Source organism: Rousettus aegyptiacus, unplaced genomic scaffold, assembly GCF_014176215.1.
Source record: "Rousettus aegyptiacus isolate mRouAeg1 unplaced genomic scaffold, mRouAeg1.p scaffold_m13_p_14, whole genome shotgun sequence".
NCBI classification, from domain to species: domain Eukaryota; kingdom Metazoa; phylum Chordata; class Mammalia; order Chiroptera; family Pteropodidae; genus Rousettus; species Rousettus aegyptiacus.
Genome location: NW_023416289.1, coordinates 51136462 through 51152478, shown reverse-complemented (window position 1 = coordinate 51152478; position 16017 = coordinate 51136462). Strand labels below are relative to the sequence as shown.

Here is a 16017-nt window from a genome sequence, read left to right as displayed (position 1 = left end):
TAAATAAATTTTTTCCCTTTTGTGTAAATTCCCATCCCTAGTAAGGATGGAAAAGTGGAGAAACAAATCTTTGTTAATACATGACCATCCCCAAGAATTATCATCCCCAATCATTTTGGAGGCCTTGCACTCTAGGAATGCTGACCACTGGAGAGGTGGTGGCAGGGGATTCTGCATTCAGACACTTACTGCAGACTTCTAGCCTGGAGGTGGTGCTGTTTGCATGTGGTCACTTTGGGCTAATAAATTAAGATGCTACCATGGATGTAGTATTTAATAGCTCACTTTGGATCTTTATACCTGGATTAAAGTGGTTATAATTAGTGAAAAATGAGAGAAATTTAAATAATCTTTGGAGTGGTACAGAGCATTTTCTAAGAATAACACAAAATTCAGAAGCTATAAAAAGACATTGACAAATTTGATGTCATAAAAATGTCAAGTCAAAGTTCTATATTTTAAAGAGACAGCAAAACACAAACAGCAAATTGAGAAAATAGTAGCAACTTCTGTAACGAACAGAGGGACCATTTTTTTTTTTTTATACAAAGAGCTCTTACGGGTAAATTCGATTTTAAAAACAGGAAGATCTGAACAATCGGTTCGTAAAAATGAGATTAAAATGATCACTAATATAAAACATTTCTCAAATATTCATGAAATGAAATTTTTATGAAATGCAATTTATGAAAATTGAAATAACAAATGTAGTCATTTGTGTGTGCTTCCCATAGTTGCTCTATACCAACACACAATTGTTCTGTCACAGCCCGTTGGGATTGTTTTTCTCTCCACTCTTATATTTCCCCCTTGGATTTCAGGGCAGTGTCTTACCTGTTGTCGTACAGCATCGTCAGGACACCCATTTCTTCAAGAGTGCTAAGACCGGGAACACCACAATAGAGGCCAACCTCCCACACTCACCTGCCAAACAGGTGTGCTGGGGGCGGAGTATCCGTCTGGCGCAGGTACTCCACAGAAGAGGAGAAAGATAAAAGAATGGGAGTTCCTGGCAGAAGAAGCGGGACAGAGCTTTCCCCCAGACGCAGGAATACCACGGGCAAAAACAAAGGTGTGTGTGAGAGCCAGATGCGCGTATCTGCAAGTTGGGTTAGGGGCCCCGGGGGATTTTCCTGTGCTGATCCGTTTCTCGCTAGGAGACTGCTTTTGGCCATCAAGGGGCCTAACAATCGTCACACAGTTCACAGCTGAAAAAGACATTCAAGTCCATCCAACTTTCACTTTTTATAGACAACTATATGGAGGCTTTAAAGAAGCGAAATGACCTGTTTCAGGTCACAGCTTTGGCCAACACTGGGGTCCTGACGGCCAGTTCGCGGATTTTCTGCCTCTGGTTCTTCTGTACTTCCCAGGCTATTAACCCAAAACTCCTTTCCCAGGCCCGTAGCCCAGGGAGTCTGGGTGGACTACATCTCCCACAGTGCCTTCGGGCTTGCCTCCCCCCGAACTCCAGCTTGGGTGCTGTATCCACCAATCAGAAAACAGAGTTTCCAAGGGCAGTTCTCAGTAGCCAATGACTGCGGCGGGGGGCGGGCCCATCCCGTCCATTGTTCTCGGTGCCCCTCCGGCCGGATCCGTGGTGAATCCAGTGGGTCCGTGCCCGGGGCGCTTTGCACGCGGAGCCGCTGCCGGAGCAAGATCTCGTCTCCAGAGAGGTGAGCCCGGAAAAGCAGGTCTGGCGCCGCGCGGCCCAGGGAAGTAGCCTGAGGCGGGGAGTAACGGGCCTGGAGCCAGTGCTGGCAGCCTGCTGGGGGAGGGGCGCCGGGGGCGCTGTCCGCGGCCCGTCGCCCGGGGAGGGGGTCCTGGTTAACGCGCGGGTCCGCTCAGCTAACGCACCCGGGCTTTTCTCCCAGCGGAGAGCTCCTTGCACATCCAGCCGGGGACGCAGAGTTTGGACTGGAAGCACACTGGACGACATCCTGCGGAGCTCATTTTACAGATGGGGAAACTGAGCTCACAGAGGGCGTGTCATGCCCCAGGTCATAGCGAATTAGCTTTACTAGGAACAGTTTTCCCGAACTCCCAAGAATTCTGTTATTTCTGAGTTTCTTCTAGTCACTGTAAATACACACTGGGAGCTTCGGTTTTTCTACTAATATTTCTGTTTTGTTCTTTTAAAAAGTTTTTCCTTTTCTTCCCTTTTTTTTTGGGGGGGGTCGTTATCTGAGTATGATATGGTAATGATTTTTAAAAATATTTTTCATTTTTTTTATAGTCTTTAAATAATTGGTCACTTCACTGCTCTACACCTTGCAGAATCTCCATCCAGGTTCCCCCCCCCCCCATGTATATTGATCATTTTTAAAGGGAATTGGGTTCATATTGTTTTTATGGTTTTAATGCCTTGCTGGTTTTGCTTGTATCCATAATTATACTATTATGAGGATTACCTTAAATGATTAATGATTAATAATCTTTGTCAGCATAATTTAGAAAATGTTTTAAAATATAGCAGAGTGCACAGATCTTAAATTATTTCATATGTATACTATTGTGCAACCATTGTCAAATCAATATATAGAACATTTCCAGCACCCTAAAGGCTCCTCTGAGTACCTAGTCATTACCCCCCAAAGGTAGCTGTTATTACACCAATGTAGTTTTACTTTTTTACTGTATAGATGTGGCATAATTTATTAACCATTCCCCTGCTGCTGGATTTTTAATATGCCATTGTTGTTGTTGTTGTTGTTTGTGTTTTTTTGCAATTAGAATGCTATGGTTGTGTGTCCTTACAAATAAATTTCTCTTTGCAAAGATGGTTATTTTTAAAGATAAATTCCTGAGGGGGCAAAGGCTGGATTGAAGGGTATTAAGCATTTTAAAACTTCATACTTTAAAATATGGTGGTAATGCAGTTGAGATATTGCCTTTCCACTGAGGCACAAAGCCTCTTGACATCTGATCCATTGCTAATCTTTAAGATGTTCCCCCAAGATAAGAAGGATGGGTGTTATCCTGCTTATTAGGTGGTCAGTGAGGTTGGGTGACTGATGTGTAAGGTCAAGGTCACTCACTCTGCAGCAAGTGTGAATTGATTTAGGGCAAGATAACTCAGTCCTGGGTTCTTCTTGCAAGTTCTTTGAATTTCTTATGCTTTTGCTTTGGTCTTTTGGAAAGAAAAGTGCTGTATAACTTGCGTTTCTGATTCTTAACTTCTCTTGCCATAAAAAGAGACAGGTTTTCAGGAATAAGACATTTTTTCTTTGAGACAGGAAACTTGTGTTGATTTGCAGATAGATGTAAAAATTACTTGGTGGCCTGACCCAGGCTGCTGTGAGTTAGATCGTTTTAGGATAGTTTACTTACTGATTCTAGTTCTCTTTCTTTCTCATTTCTCAGCTGAGCTACTTGTTGAAATTTGAGTAGGGAGGTGTCTTCTCAGAGAGCCTGGCCAGAGAAGACTCAAGTTAAAGGCTAGAAGCCTGGGGTGACTGCTCCAAGAACGTGGGTGATGGCTGCGGAGGTGCCAAGAGTAACCACTCCTCTGAGCCCCTTAGTCCAGGTGCCTCAAGAAGAAGAAGAAAAAGAAGAGGAGGTCACCACCATGATCCTGGAAGACGACTCTTGGGTGCAGGAAGCTGTGCTGCAGGAGGATGGCCCTGAGTCTGAGCCCTTTCCCCAGAGTGCTGGCAAGGGCAGCCCTCACGAGGAGGCAGCAGGAGGGCCACAGGGGGCACTCGGCCGCCTTCGAGAGCTCTGTCGGCGCTGGCTGAGGCCAGAGGTGCACACCAAGGAGCAAATGCTGACCATGCTGCCAAGGGAAATTCAGGCTTGGCTGCAAGAGCATCGGCCCGAAAGCAGCGAGGAGGCTGTGGCCCTGGTGGAAGACTTGACCCAGACCCTTCGGGACAGTGGTGAGATGCTGAACTTCACAAGAGAGGGTGGGAGCACCCTTTGAGTTGGAGGAGGAGAAGGGGATATTCAGGACAGAGCTGGGGACAGCCCCATCCTTGTATGCTATCTGCAGGCAATCAGCACATTGTCATCTTTTTTAATGCCCTTGTGTGCAGTGACAGTTCCAGAATTTCAGTATGGGAGATGGCTTAGAGGAGTACTCTCAGAGCTGCATGTGCTTAGCAAGCATGGGTTTTACTTCTGTGGTTGGGAAGCTTAATGGAAGACTAGGGGAAGACCCTATAAAACCCCCCTTGGCACCTTCACTGGGTTGTGCAATAAACTCTTAAACATCCAGCAGTTAGAAAAAACAAATCTTTTTTTTTTTTTTTTTTGGTGATTATTTTTATGAAACCAAGATGAATGACAAATAAACTAGCTAATAACTAGGAACTTTTTGTGGTGTAAAGTCACACTGAGCTCTTAAAAGAGGAATTACAAACTTGAGTTCTTTGCAACAGTTAATGTATTTGTCCCCAGGCATGCCGTTTAACTGCCCTGCCTCCATCCTCCTCTCTACTTGTAAACTGGACTCCCTTGATCACCACATATTTAATTATGATCTACCTGTGTCCCGAGGACTGTTTCAGGACCATGGAAAATGCCTGCCTGTGTGCCGATGAGAAATGCAGAAGAGAGGTCAGGGAAGGCTTTTTATGGAGGTTGTGGTATTCGAGCAGATGTTGCAGGCTGGGGCGGAATTTGGAAAGGTACAGGGCAGGCAGAAGGGGTGGCATCTGAGAGGAGCTGTGCTAAGCAGAAGCTTGGAAAGGTGGCCCAGCGTGGCACAGTTCAGATGACAGTAAGAAAGGCTGGCTGATTAGAGTAGAAAGTGTGTTTTTAGGAAGTGGTAGGAAGCAGAATTTGGGGGGAGGGTGGGTAGAGGCTTGGACTGACTGTCATTGGCCTCAGCAGCTTCTTAAACTAGGGCCTGAGGGGCATGGGAGGAAGCTGAGTTTGGCAACAGGATGTAGGTTTGATTACAGTGAGGAGAAGCTAGAGGCAGGAGAGCAGCCAGGAAGCCACTTTGACAGCGGGTGTGCAGTGATAGGGATTGGGCCAAGGTGGGGACAGCAGAGGAAGGAGAGGAGATTGGACACGTGAGAAAGAATTCAGTAATGATGGCTAACATTTATGCATCCCTTTCTGTGCGCCAGGCAGTGTGATTAGCATCTAATATGCAAAATTCCCAGAAACTCTACACGTTGAGAGATAGTGAGAGCAGTTCAGTGACTCCCTTAAGATCGCGCAGCTAGTACGAGGCTGAACTGGGCCAAGAGTCGAACTCCTGGGTCTGAGGACGTCACCCATGTTCTCACGCATGTCATCGCATCTGTGATGGATGCAAAGTGATAGTTCCCAGTGGGCTGTTGGAAGGAAGGGATGCGGACGAGGACTGAGACAGAGGTGACTAAGTTGGAAGCATCAAGTCTGAAGGATTCAGAAGACTGGGAAGAGGATCAAGGAAAGGAAAGGACAGAGGTTGTGACGACCTGCAGGGACTTGGGAGATGTGAGTACGGCCGTCCTGTGGAGAAAAGGACTGCCACTGAGGGCCTCCCGTGAGCCCTGCCCTGCACCGGGCACCTTGCGTGTCCCTCTCACTCTCAGTCCTGTGAGGTGGGCAGGACTGTCGTTGTACAGCCGAGGACACGGAAGTGCAGCAAGATGAGCCCTTCCTCGAGGCCACAGTTGGTAAGAGGTGGAGCCAGGAGTCAGACTCTAGTCTGCTCTGCTCACTTCCACGTGTGTTTGGTAGATCCTAGGTTTTATCTGAAGCAAAGCACCTGATTTTCTTTGGCCTTGGAAAATAACTGTTAATTTTACTCTTCCTGTTTAAACAGATACAAAATCTCATTTAAACACTTAGTTTACCTGGCTCCTGATGGATGGGACAAGTGTAATGAACTTTAGGGTCTTCGGTTGGATGCTGCCAAGAGGCCAGACAGGCTGGGGGCTAAGGAGAGGCCATGGGGGTTGTTATTTGGTTGAGGAAATCACAAGGCAGAGGGTCAGAGCTCAGCAGGTGTCTCAGGTGATCACAGGTATCCACCGCAACAGCCCTCCCCACCTGGCTTGCTGCGGGGGCTTCGTGTCTTCATCTCTCTTGGGACATCCAGCATGGGTTCGTCAGTCTCCTGACTTCTGACTTGGAGGTCATCTTTGTTGGTCTTTAACAAATCCCCCTGCAGTTATTGTCATCCCTTCTCAAATATTACACAGCATGAGACCACCTGGCTGCTATTCTGTTTGACCAGCTTGTGACATTTGGACACTTTTACCCAGCACGGTGATTTAAAATTTGACTAGCAGGTACCTCTAGATACTCACAGTTAAAGTGTCTTATCATTCTGATTAAAATTGGACCTCTGTTAATAGGTTAAGTGTAAGCTCCTCTCTCTCACTGTGTTAACCAAGGACGTTTTAGTCCCCAGCCCTAATTCAGGCTCTTGGGGTTTTGCTTGAACTCTCGCAGCGGCCTCCAAAGGGGCCCTGCCTCCAGCGTCTTTCCCCTCCACTGTAGCGGCTCCACTCCTACCTGAGTGATCGGGCACTCTCCTGCTTAAAAGTCTCTGAGTTCCCCAGTGTCTCCAAATCAAGTGTGACCTCCTCCATCCTCTTGGAGCCCCTGGGCCTGTGCGACCTGGCTCAGATGGCCCTGAGCAGGCTTCTCTTGCTGGAGCCCCTGCCCCATTCAGACCTGGTCTTGCTGTTTCTTGAACATAACTGTGCTTTCTAGCATTCATCTGTGCTCCTGAATTTTGACTTGGAATGGCTTGGTCCTGTTCCTGTGTGATAACATCTGGGTCGTCCTTGGAGACCTACTCCATAAAGCTGTCCTTACTTCCAGTCCCTCTTCCCTGTGCCCAGCCCCACCCAGCTGGGAGCATCTCTCATCACCTGTGATAGGAGTCTTCACTCCAGAGCATTTGGATTCTTCTTCTCTTTTGGCTTTTTATCATAGTCCATCTAGTTACCTATTTCTGTGAATACTTGTTTTCTTTCTTCCAGGGACCTATAAAATCCCAGAAGGCAAAGAACCTTTGTTTTCTTTTCTTTTGTTCTTCATCTATAGTACAGAGAAATGGAGACTGTCAGCTTCAAGCCTACTCTTTTCCAACAGGTGAGCCCAAGAGTCACAGCTGACCCCTCCAGCCGTCTCCAGCATCATCTGGCTTTCTGTGGGCACAGGCAACAGCTTACCTATCTGGAGCCTGCTGTCCCAGCAGTATACTCCCTTAACAGCAAATGAACACATACAGTCATCTTTCTTAATGAGAAGGGGAGTGGAGGGTGCTGGACAGTTGTAAAGATGTATGTCCTTCTAAAGCTACAATTCTCAGCTTCAAAACAAAATCTCTTTGAATCTAGTTAAGTATTCGAAATGTATACCATGCAGAACTCTTAGAGAGAGGTAACGTTATAACTGTAAAGCGTTTGGCAGTCATTCATTTAAACTGATAACAGAACTCATTTCTGTTTTTATCAGCAGTTAGTCTCTCAAGCACCCGGAGTTCAGGTGGAACCTTGTTCCCCATCACTCAGTTCTGATCAGGTTCCCAGCCCGCTTTTCAGGGCAGGGTTTTGATGGGAGAGCCCGACTTGGACAGAAGCTGTGTGGAATCACTTCCATATTTTAGACCAATGCCTCTGACCATAGTGTTGAGACACAGCGGTTTGTCACAATCGGGTGGGAGGGGCTTTGTGAGAACCTTGAGCCTAACTCACACTAAAGTGCCGCAGTTAGTGACCAGTTTCATTGTTCTAAGCAAGTTATAGTCAATTCAGGTTTATCCCCATATTGACATTAGTTTTCCTCACGCTCATTCTGATATGCTTTCTAGCATGGGAGGGAAAGAGGAGCCCTCTGGCTAGGCGGGGGAACACACACAGCCCTGGGAATAGCCACAGGAATGTGCTATGCACACGAGTCAAGAGTGTGTGTCAAGGGTGGGAAAATACAAGAACCACTGGTTTAGACTGAGCTACGGTTGTGGCTTTTATCTTCTGACCCATACATAAGGGAAGAGGTCCTGTGGTAGGTAATTCAAGAACCGTTCAACCAGTGGCATTTGGACAGTGGTCTTAACCATTTTGAAAAAAACTAAAATTGGATCCCTACTTCATAAGTTACACAGAAAGAGATCCCTACTTCTCAAGTTACACAAAATAAATTTTACCTTACAAATTATTAGGGAAATACTCATTAAATCAAGAAACTATTCTTTTGCCCATTAGACCATCAGAAATTTAATAGTGCTTCTAAGAATCTTCTTGCCTTGGCTATTGTAAACAATGCTGCAGTGAACATGGGGGTGCAGATACCTATTTGAGATAGTGATTTTCTTTCCTTAGGAAACAGTATACACCCAGAAGAGGGACTACTGAGTCACATGGTAGTTCTATTTTTATTTTTTGAGGAACTTCTGTACTGTTTTCCATAGTTAAAGACATTTATACTTCAGTTACATGATTTGTTAATTGTAAACGATATCCTTCGAGGTCCCAGGTATTATAGATAAGGCAGTCAGTGAGTATATCCTATACCCCACCTTCTTCCCCTAACCCCAGTTTTCATTAGAGTGTCATTTCTACATCACCATATAACATTTACTACATTCTCTTATCACTCTAACCACCATAGATGTTTTAGACTTCATTCTAAAACAACAAATGTATTGTTTTCATCTCCAATCTCTGCTCTAGAGTTCCCTTTACCTCTTGGTTTACTGAAATTCCTCAAGAAGGGCTCATATAACAGTATTCCATGAAATTGTGCATATCCAAGGCTGTTTGTCTCTAAACTTTATACTTGAAGGATAGATTCTGTTTGTTTGTTTTTCCGTTCAGTCCCTTTAATCAGTGGAATCCTGAGATTTGTATTAAAAATCTACTGGAAGTTACAAGTTTTTCAATAGCCCTTTTTTTCAATTACATTGAATATGAGTTCGAAGGACAGCTTTGTTGAACATAAAATCCTTGGCGTACATTTTCTTTTCTTGCGCACCTTGTAGCTGTTGCTGCACTGTCTACGGGCACTGAGTGTTAACTGTCGAGAAATCTTAAGACCAGTTGGTCTCCTTCCCCCACATAAGTGATTTGATCTTTTTGTGTTGTTGTCCTGTCTCATGATGAACCACGCTCGGTTAGTTTTCCTAGGCATACAGTGTACTCTTCAAGGGTTCTTATGCCTTGAGGTATTGGCTCCTTTGGCTTACTTTTGCCACGTCCGCCCTCCTCCCTTCCGTGCTTTCCAAGGCACCTGTTTTCCTTCGTGTTTCTCTACATTCGTCTCCATTTCTCTGGATTTTCCTCCCTCCCCCCCCCCCTTTTCCTGAGTTCCGCCGGTTCACATTTCATCTCTTTCTGTTGTCTCACCCTTTCTTAACTTCTACTTTGTCATCTTCCTTCACACAGGTGGTGGCTTCCTTTACCTCTTTGGATGAAAGAATGGTGACTTTTCTCCCTAATAATAATTCTCATGCTTAATATGTGACAGTCAAAGGCGCTTTCCTCAGATGGCTCATCTGTGTGATTCTGGTTGTAGCCTCGTCCCCTTTGCTTCTCTGAACCGAGGAAGTCAGTCCTGCTCACCCTGGTCCTTAAGTGCACTGTTGAACTTGAGGGTGCATCCCTTACCTTCAGGAAGTGATGTTCTGCCTGAGCTTTTGGAGGTCTGCTTCCCCTGAGTACCATCCTCCTCCCACATGCTATTTTCCATGCTTGTTCACCCGCTTCCTCCTTCACTGGCTTCTGCCCAGCGTCTGCTGTGTTTGGAAGCCCTTACATGTATTGGTGTCTGCAAATTAATCCTCTTCCTAATCGCACTGAAATGAAGTTTGAGTTTGTTTCCCCTGTTGCATCTGAGCTCATCCCAGAACATACTAGTTCTGATCTTAAGGCAGTGACACCCTTATTAGCTAATGTCCCTATTCGGAAGAAAATGGTTACTAGAGTTATCAAAAAATATTTTTGGTCCTGTTAGCTTGCAAAAAATAAATTAGGTCCTCAGCCTACAGGATGTTATAGAAGAGCTATGATAGCAGAGCTCTGTGCTAGAAACTTGTAAAACATTGTTGCAGGAAGTTGAAGCACAGACCTACTAACCCTGGCTAAGTGGAAGCCTGCATTACGCCCCTCACACTGACATCCATCCCCTGGAGATCTGGGGGAGGGGGCCGGAGGGTGATTATATGAGCTCACAGAGTACCAGCAGCATATATGTTAGTGCGAGCATGAAATGCAATTGTATGCCTATCTGCAAGTTTAAATACACTCTTATATAGGCATAGGTGGAACCCAGGTTCTGCCTGAAAGATACATGTCAAGTTTTACCACGCACATAAATGGAAATTTACATTGTTATAGAAACTAATAATCACCAAATTGAGCATTTAACTGTAAATTGTTTATAAGCTTTAATAATGGAAATGTCAGCAGGACTTTGTGTAATTATTTTGCTAATTGCCTGTCCTGTTATGGATGGATCTGCTTTCTCAGGGGTTCTTATTTGAGGGCTTAGGAATAATTTTCTATCATTTTTATCAATATATCATTGACTTATTTCTGTATACTCTACAGAATTCCAAAAAAAGAACTGAAAATGCTTTATAGAAATGATGCACAAGGAAATGATAGTCGAAAAGAAAATGATGGGAGGGGAAGAATGAAATTAAAGAATACCAATAGTGCTGTGAAAGCATCCAGTATTCTTACTCTGAGCTTTTGGCTCCGAGCTTCCCAGCAGGCAAGGCAAAACAGAGCCACACTCAGAGGCGTGAGGCAGTCACAAATTGGTTGCTCAGAGGAGCAGCTTTTTGGTATTTTGATCAGAGCAAAATGTCCCCCTTAGGCTCGCCAAGCGGACATGGTGAGGTATAAACAATGCCATCAACAACTTCCTGGTAGTATTAATGTTCTTGACAGCCATTAATTTCTAATGACACTCATTAGAGTGTTTGTCACTGTCAGCCTGAGCCATTAAACCAACACACAGTTCAATGAACACAGTTTGCTGGGGTCAGAACAGTGAGGTCCAGGCTCACAGCTTTCTGCTGCTCTGGCCTAATCCCGGGATGGATTTATTAAAGTCTCTAGTCTGAGGAAGGGGTGTGTATTCTTCCAGCAGTCTTCTTCAGTGATGTCTCTTGCCCACGTGTTTGATAAGCATTGGGCAGCAGAGGGTTTGACAAGGTTCTGGAAATAAAGATTCTAGGAAGGTAGACATTTTGTATTACCAATGGGAGGGCTACCTGTAGGCTCTCAGTGCAGATAAAATTCAGGGCTTTTTTAACTGCCCACTTGCTAGTTTCCAGTCATCTGTATAGACACCTAGATCCTTGTCGCAGGGGTGCTGTCCTCTTGTCTGTGTCTTATTTACATGCCAGCGAATAAGATAAACACCAGATGTATTTTAATGCACAAGATTATATAAGCTCCTTTTGAAAGGAGAACTTTAGAGAAATTTCTGTGATAGCAACAAAAAGCACATTCATTTATCAAATTTAATTGAGCACCTACTAAGCATCATGGGTGAGCTTTGGGGGTTATCATATACCCTGTTGCTTTCCCTCGATTAGGATTTTCAAATTTTAACCTGCCCTCATTTCTAAGTGAAGAAACAGGTAGAGACATAGAACCCACAGCTTTAAGACTTAGAAATTCTGGGTGATTACCAGAAAGGTTGAGGCCTGGCAACTAGATAACCAGTTAGAAAGAAGTAAACCTGTTTTAAAAAAATTTTAAGGGTTCTTTAGCCTCTTTATTTTCACTAAATGTTGAATTTTCCCTTCTGGTTTCCTTTTCTCATCATTATAAGGACTTGAGTCTAAATTGTATGTCTTTCTTCATTATTTCAGATTTTGAGATCCAGAGTGAAAATGGGGAAAACTTTAATCAAGACATATTTGAGGAGGTGGAGTCACATGAGATCTTCTCAGAAATGCCTGAAGGGGAAGGCGTTCAGCAGTCTGATTGGGAAAGTGACTTTGAGAGGGACTGTGGCTCCAGGGATCCTCAGAGAAACGGTCCAGGTGAGGACCACGGGGAGGCGCCATCCCAGGGCAAGGAGGTTGGACAGCTCATAGGCCTTCAGGGCACCTACCTGGGTGAGAAGCCCTATGAATGTCCCCAGTGTGGGAAAACCTTCAGCCGGAAATCCCACCTAATCACGCACGAGCGGACCCACACGGGAGAGAAATACTACAAATGCGATGAATGTGGGAAGAGCTTTAGTGATGGTTCAAACTTTAGTAGACACCAAACGACTCACACCGGGGAGAAACCTTACAAATGCAGGGATTGTGGGAAAAGCTTTAGCCGGAGCGCAAACCTCATAACCCACCAGAGGATCCACACGGGCGAGAAACCCTTTCAGTGTGCCGAGTGTGGCAAGAGTTTCAGCAGGAGCCCCAATCTCATCGCTCACCAGCGCACCCACACGGGGGAAAAACCGTACTCGTGCCCTGAGTGTGGCAAGAGCTTCGGCAACCGGTCCAGCCTTAATACGCATCAGGGAATCCACACCGGAGAGAAGCCCTACGAATGTAAAGAATGTGGCGAAAGCTTTAGCTACAACTCCAACCTGATCCGACACCAGAGGATCCACACCGGGGAGAAACCGTACAAGTGTCCCGACTGTGGCCAGAGGTTCAGTCAGAGCTCCGCCCTCATCACCCACCGGAGGACTCACACAGGAGAGAAGCCCTACCAGTGCGGCGAGTGTGGGAAGAGCTTCAGCCGGAGCTCCAACCTGGCCACGCACCGCAGGACCCACCTGGTGGAGAAGCCCTACAAGTGCGGCGAGTGCGGGAAGGGCTTCAGCCAGAGCTCCAGCCTGATCGCGCACCAGGGGACGCACACCGGCGAGAAGCCCTACGAGTGCCTGACGTGCGGGGAGAGCTTCAGCTGGAGCTCCAACCTCATCAAGCACCAGCGGATCCACACGGGGGAGAAGCCCTACAAGTGCGGCGAGTGTGGGAAGGGCTTCAGCCAGCGCTCCCAGCTGGTGGTGCACCAGCGGACACACACGGGCGAGAAGCCCTACGAGTGCCTCATGTGCGGCAAGAGCTTCAGCCGGGGCTCCATCCTGGTCATGCACCAGAGGGCCCACTTGGGGGACAAGCCCTACCGGTGCCCAGAATGTGGGAAGGGCTTTAGCTGGAATTCAGTTCTCATTATACACCAGCGAATCCACACGGGGGAGAAGCCCTACAAGTGCCCCGAGTGTGGCAAAGGCTTCAGCAACAGCTCCAATTTCATTACGCATCAGAGAACCCACATGAAAGAGAAACTTTACTGACCTGGCAAAGAGGGAAAGTGAGGGGACTGGCCCAGGAGAGGGAGCTGTCACACTGCCCCCAAGTGGGGGTCTCATTAGAAGACCCATTCTTGGTCTTTGGGGATTTTTGCCAGAATCTCACCCCTGCTCATCCTCATTCCTAGGATCCCGTCATCTTTGTGGTCAGAGTCAAACCCAAAGAACAGAGTGTAGGAATGGAAGGTCGGAAAGTTGGGTCTTTTCATGTTCTATTTCATGGCTTGACTGGCTCCCTCTCCTGATCCTCTGTGCCTCAGTTTCTTCTTCGGTAGAATAGGGGGAGTGTTTTTTTCCGTGTGGAATGGAAGACAGCACGGCCCACAGCCCGGCTGAGTCCCTGGAGAAATATCAGAAATCGGATGGTGCCGTCTGGCTGTTGGGCCGCCATTTTGTTGGGCTAAGGTGCCTTCACCCTGAGCTGCTAGCAGTCCAGGGCCCCTGTTCTTGTCAGACTGGCTCTTCCTGGCTCAGTGTCCTGGGCTTTGATTTCAAATCAGGGCGGAGGGACTTCTTCAGTTCTCAGTCATCACAAGAAGATGAAGTCCTCTTCTCTCTAGGAAGTGTCAGGAACACCAAAACACAAGGGAGTGTGTCCTGGAACCAGTGTCTTCGTAGCCTTTCCATTGATAAGAGTTGAACAGGGCCTGCCAGGAAAGCTGTCAACTGGGGAGATTTACATGTTTGCTTTTGTCTCTGCTGTTGTCCTGTGGTAAGTCGGCTGCCAGGGGGAATACACTAGTTCTTATGGGGAATCATTGTTTGTTTTTTTTTTTGCCTTTTTGAGTGTGAAGGTGGAGACCCCCCCACCCAGCTGCCTACCCCTGGTGGGTGGTCATTTCTCTTTCATCAAAGGTGAAGCAGTCCTGCACTCTGCAGGATAGGCTTGTGTCTTTACTCCACAGACACACAGCCCCGTAATCATCACTCTATGCACTTGTTATTTCCTTGTTCTTCTGTTTATTTTATATGTGAAGAGCTAGAATTCAGCCCAATAGATTTTGTATACTGAGAATGCTATTTTTAAGAAAGTTGGTTTTGAGGACAGGTCATCTGTCCCCTAGAGAGATCTGGGCTTGAATCAGGAATTGGCCTACAGAGATTGCCCTTCATTTTAGGGTACTACCCGGGCTTTGTTCTTGGGTCCTTGAGCCTTCAATCAGCAAAGACGGGCATCATAGCAGGCAAAGGGGGGGGGGTTGTTATGAGAAGAGAGTAGAAGAGAGGTATTTCTGGGAAATGTGAAACCACCTCCTACACAAGGCTCAGAATGGGCCCTGGTTCTTATAGGATGGATGCTCAGTGTTGCCTAATAAAGTAGAGTCCCGTTCTTTTCCTGAGTCTGTCTTTTAATGTGTGTTAAAAACCTGAACTTGACTGTCAGTTTAATAAACTCACACCTTACTTCCTTACCCACCCATCTCCTGCCTCAGGCTGAAAGTGGTCAAGATCTTCAGGGAGTAAAAGTCAGTCACTTCAAAGAGCACACATTTGGGTGAACCTAGACCTGTGTGCTTGGCCCGTACACACTCCTTTCCACTCTCCTTTGCCAATTCTACATCTAGTCTGTCAACCAAGACTTGGAGCAGCAGTTTTAGCTTGGGAGCCAGATGGTGTCCTGAGGAGGCCATCGGGAGGCATCTCTATCCAGAATCAACTAAATTAGACACGAGGAGGTAGTTTCCACTTTTAGCAATGACAGTTGTTAAACCAAACCACATAGGCTGTGAAATCTCCATTCTTAATTCCATCACTGCTGGGTGCTAGGGGAAGATTGTGAACAGGAAGTCCCATGACCTGTCTTCATCAGGCTTTACTAGAAGAAAGATTCCCATCTGGGAAGATACAGAGCTTTCCTGCCTGTAAGAGAGAATGAATAGGATGGTTTCTTGGGTGGCATTAAGTTCTGAAATTTGGGTTATAGAAGATTTTGGATCTCTTAAGTCTCAAGCAGAGAAAAGAGTTGATATTAACCTTTTTGAAACTTTCTACTTCCCTTTCCTTTTTTTACTCCTCCCTACCTGACAGATTGTGGTTCTAGGCGAGTGAACAGTCCATCGCTGCCTGTCCTTCTTCCTCCTAGAGTGCGTCTGCAGAGGCAAGAAGGGGTCAGTGTACAGAGGCCTTCATGTGGTTCTGTGTTAGGTGGAAAGGCATGGCCTTCCCCTAAAAAACATCAAGAAGCTCCCATCCTTTTGGCAGATCTACTTCTGCCACATCTCTGCCTGCAACTCAATTACACCTAGTCTCTGTAACAAAGGTTTAGGGGCTGAGTTTTTGTCACTGATTCATTTCTAAGTTCATGGGAATGACCACGGGACAATTAAAAACATACAATAAATGATAAGCAAAAACAAACAAAAAAGCAACTGTTTCACCCTCAGTTTGGCCCATAGATATACCTCAGCAAGTCTTTTGTGTGACTTGGGTCACTTCCCTTTCCCAGTTCCCACAAAGGCTACCTCGTACCCTTTGACCATTCTCCTCAGACGCCTGCCAGCTCCCCTTGGCTCACCTACTGAGAATGTTGAACCTGTCAGGTGTGGCCTCCCTCAGTGTCCCACTCACAGACCAACAAATTTCTCTAATACCGCACCCTCTCCCTTCCTCACCCCTAGGCTCAGCCTAGAGAGGTGCCGTCGGTTTAACAGTAATCCATCTCTACCTGTAGCCAAGTCTGCACCTCTCCAGGATCAGGACCTTATTCCACCAGGTAGTTTCTCTCTTGATTTCTGGTCTGTCCCTCTCCACTGGCAGCTTCTTGCAACTTTATTTGCCTGCTGC

At 46.2% G+C, this 16017-nt stretch overlaps 1 protein-coding gene across 1 annotated transcript; it reads left to right on the top strand.

Annotated features, from left to right (window-relative positions):
* The first annotated feature begins 1307 nt into the window (after nt 1–1307).
* On the top strand, nt 1308–14573 carry ZSCAN2 (zinc finger and SCAN domain containing 2). The gene is made up of 3 exons (XM_016151510.2): nt 1308–1676; nt 3364–3878; nt 11777–14573. The coding sequence occupies exons 2-3, from the start codon at nt 3476–3478 to the stop codon at nt 13216–13218; spliced, it is 1845 nt and encodes a 614-aa protein (XP_016006996.1). The 5' UTR covers nt 1308–1676; nt 3364–3475; the 3' UTR covers nt 13219–14573.
* Nucleotides 14574–16017: the final 1444 nt, after the last annotated feature.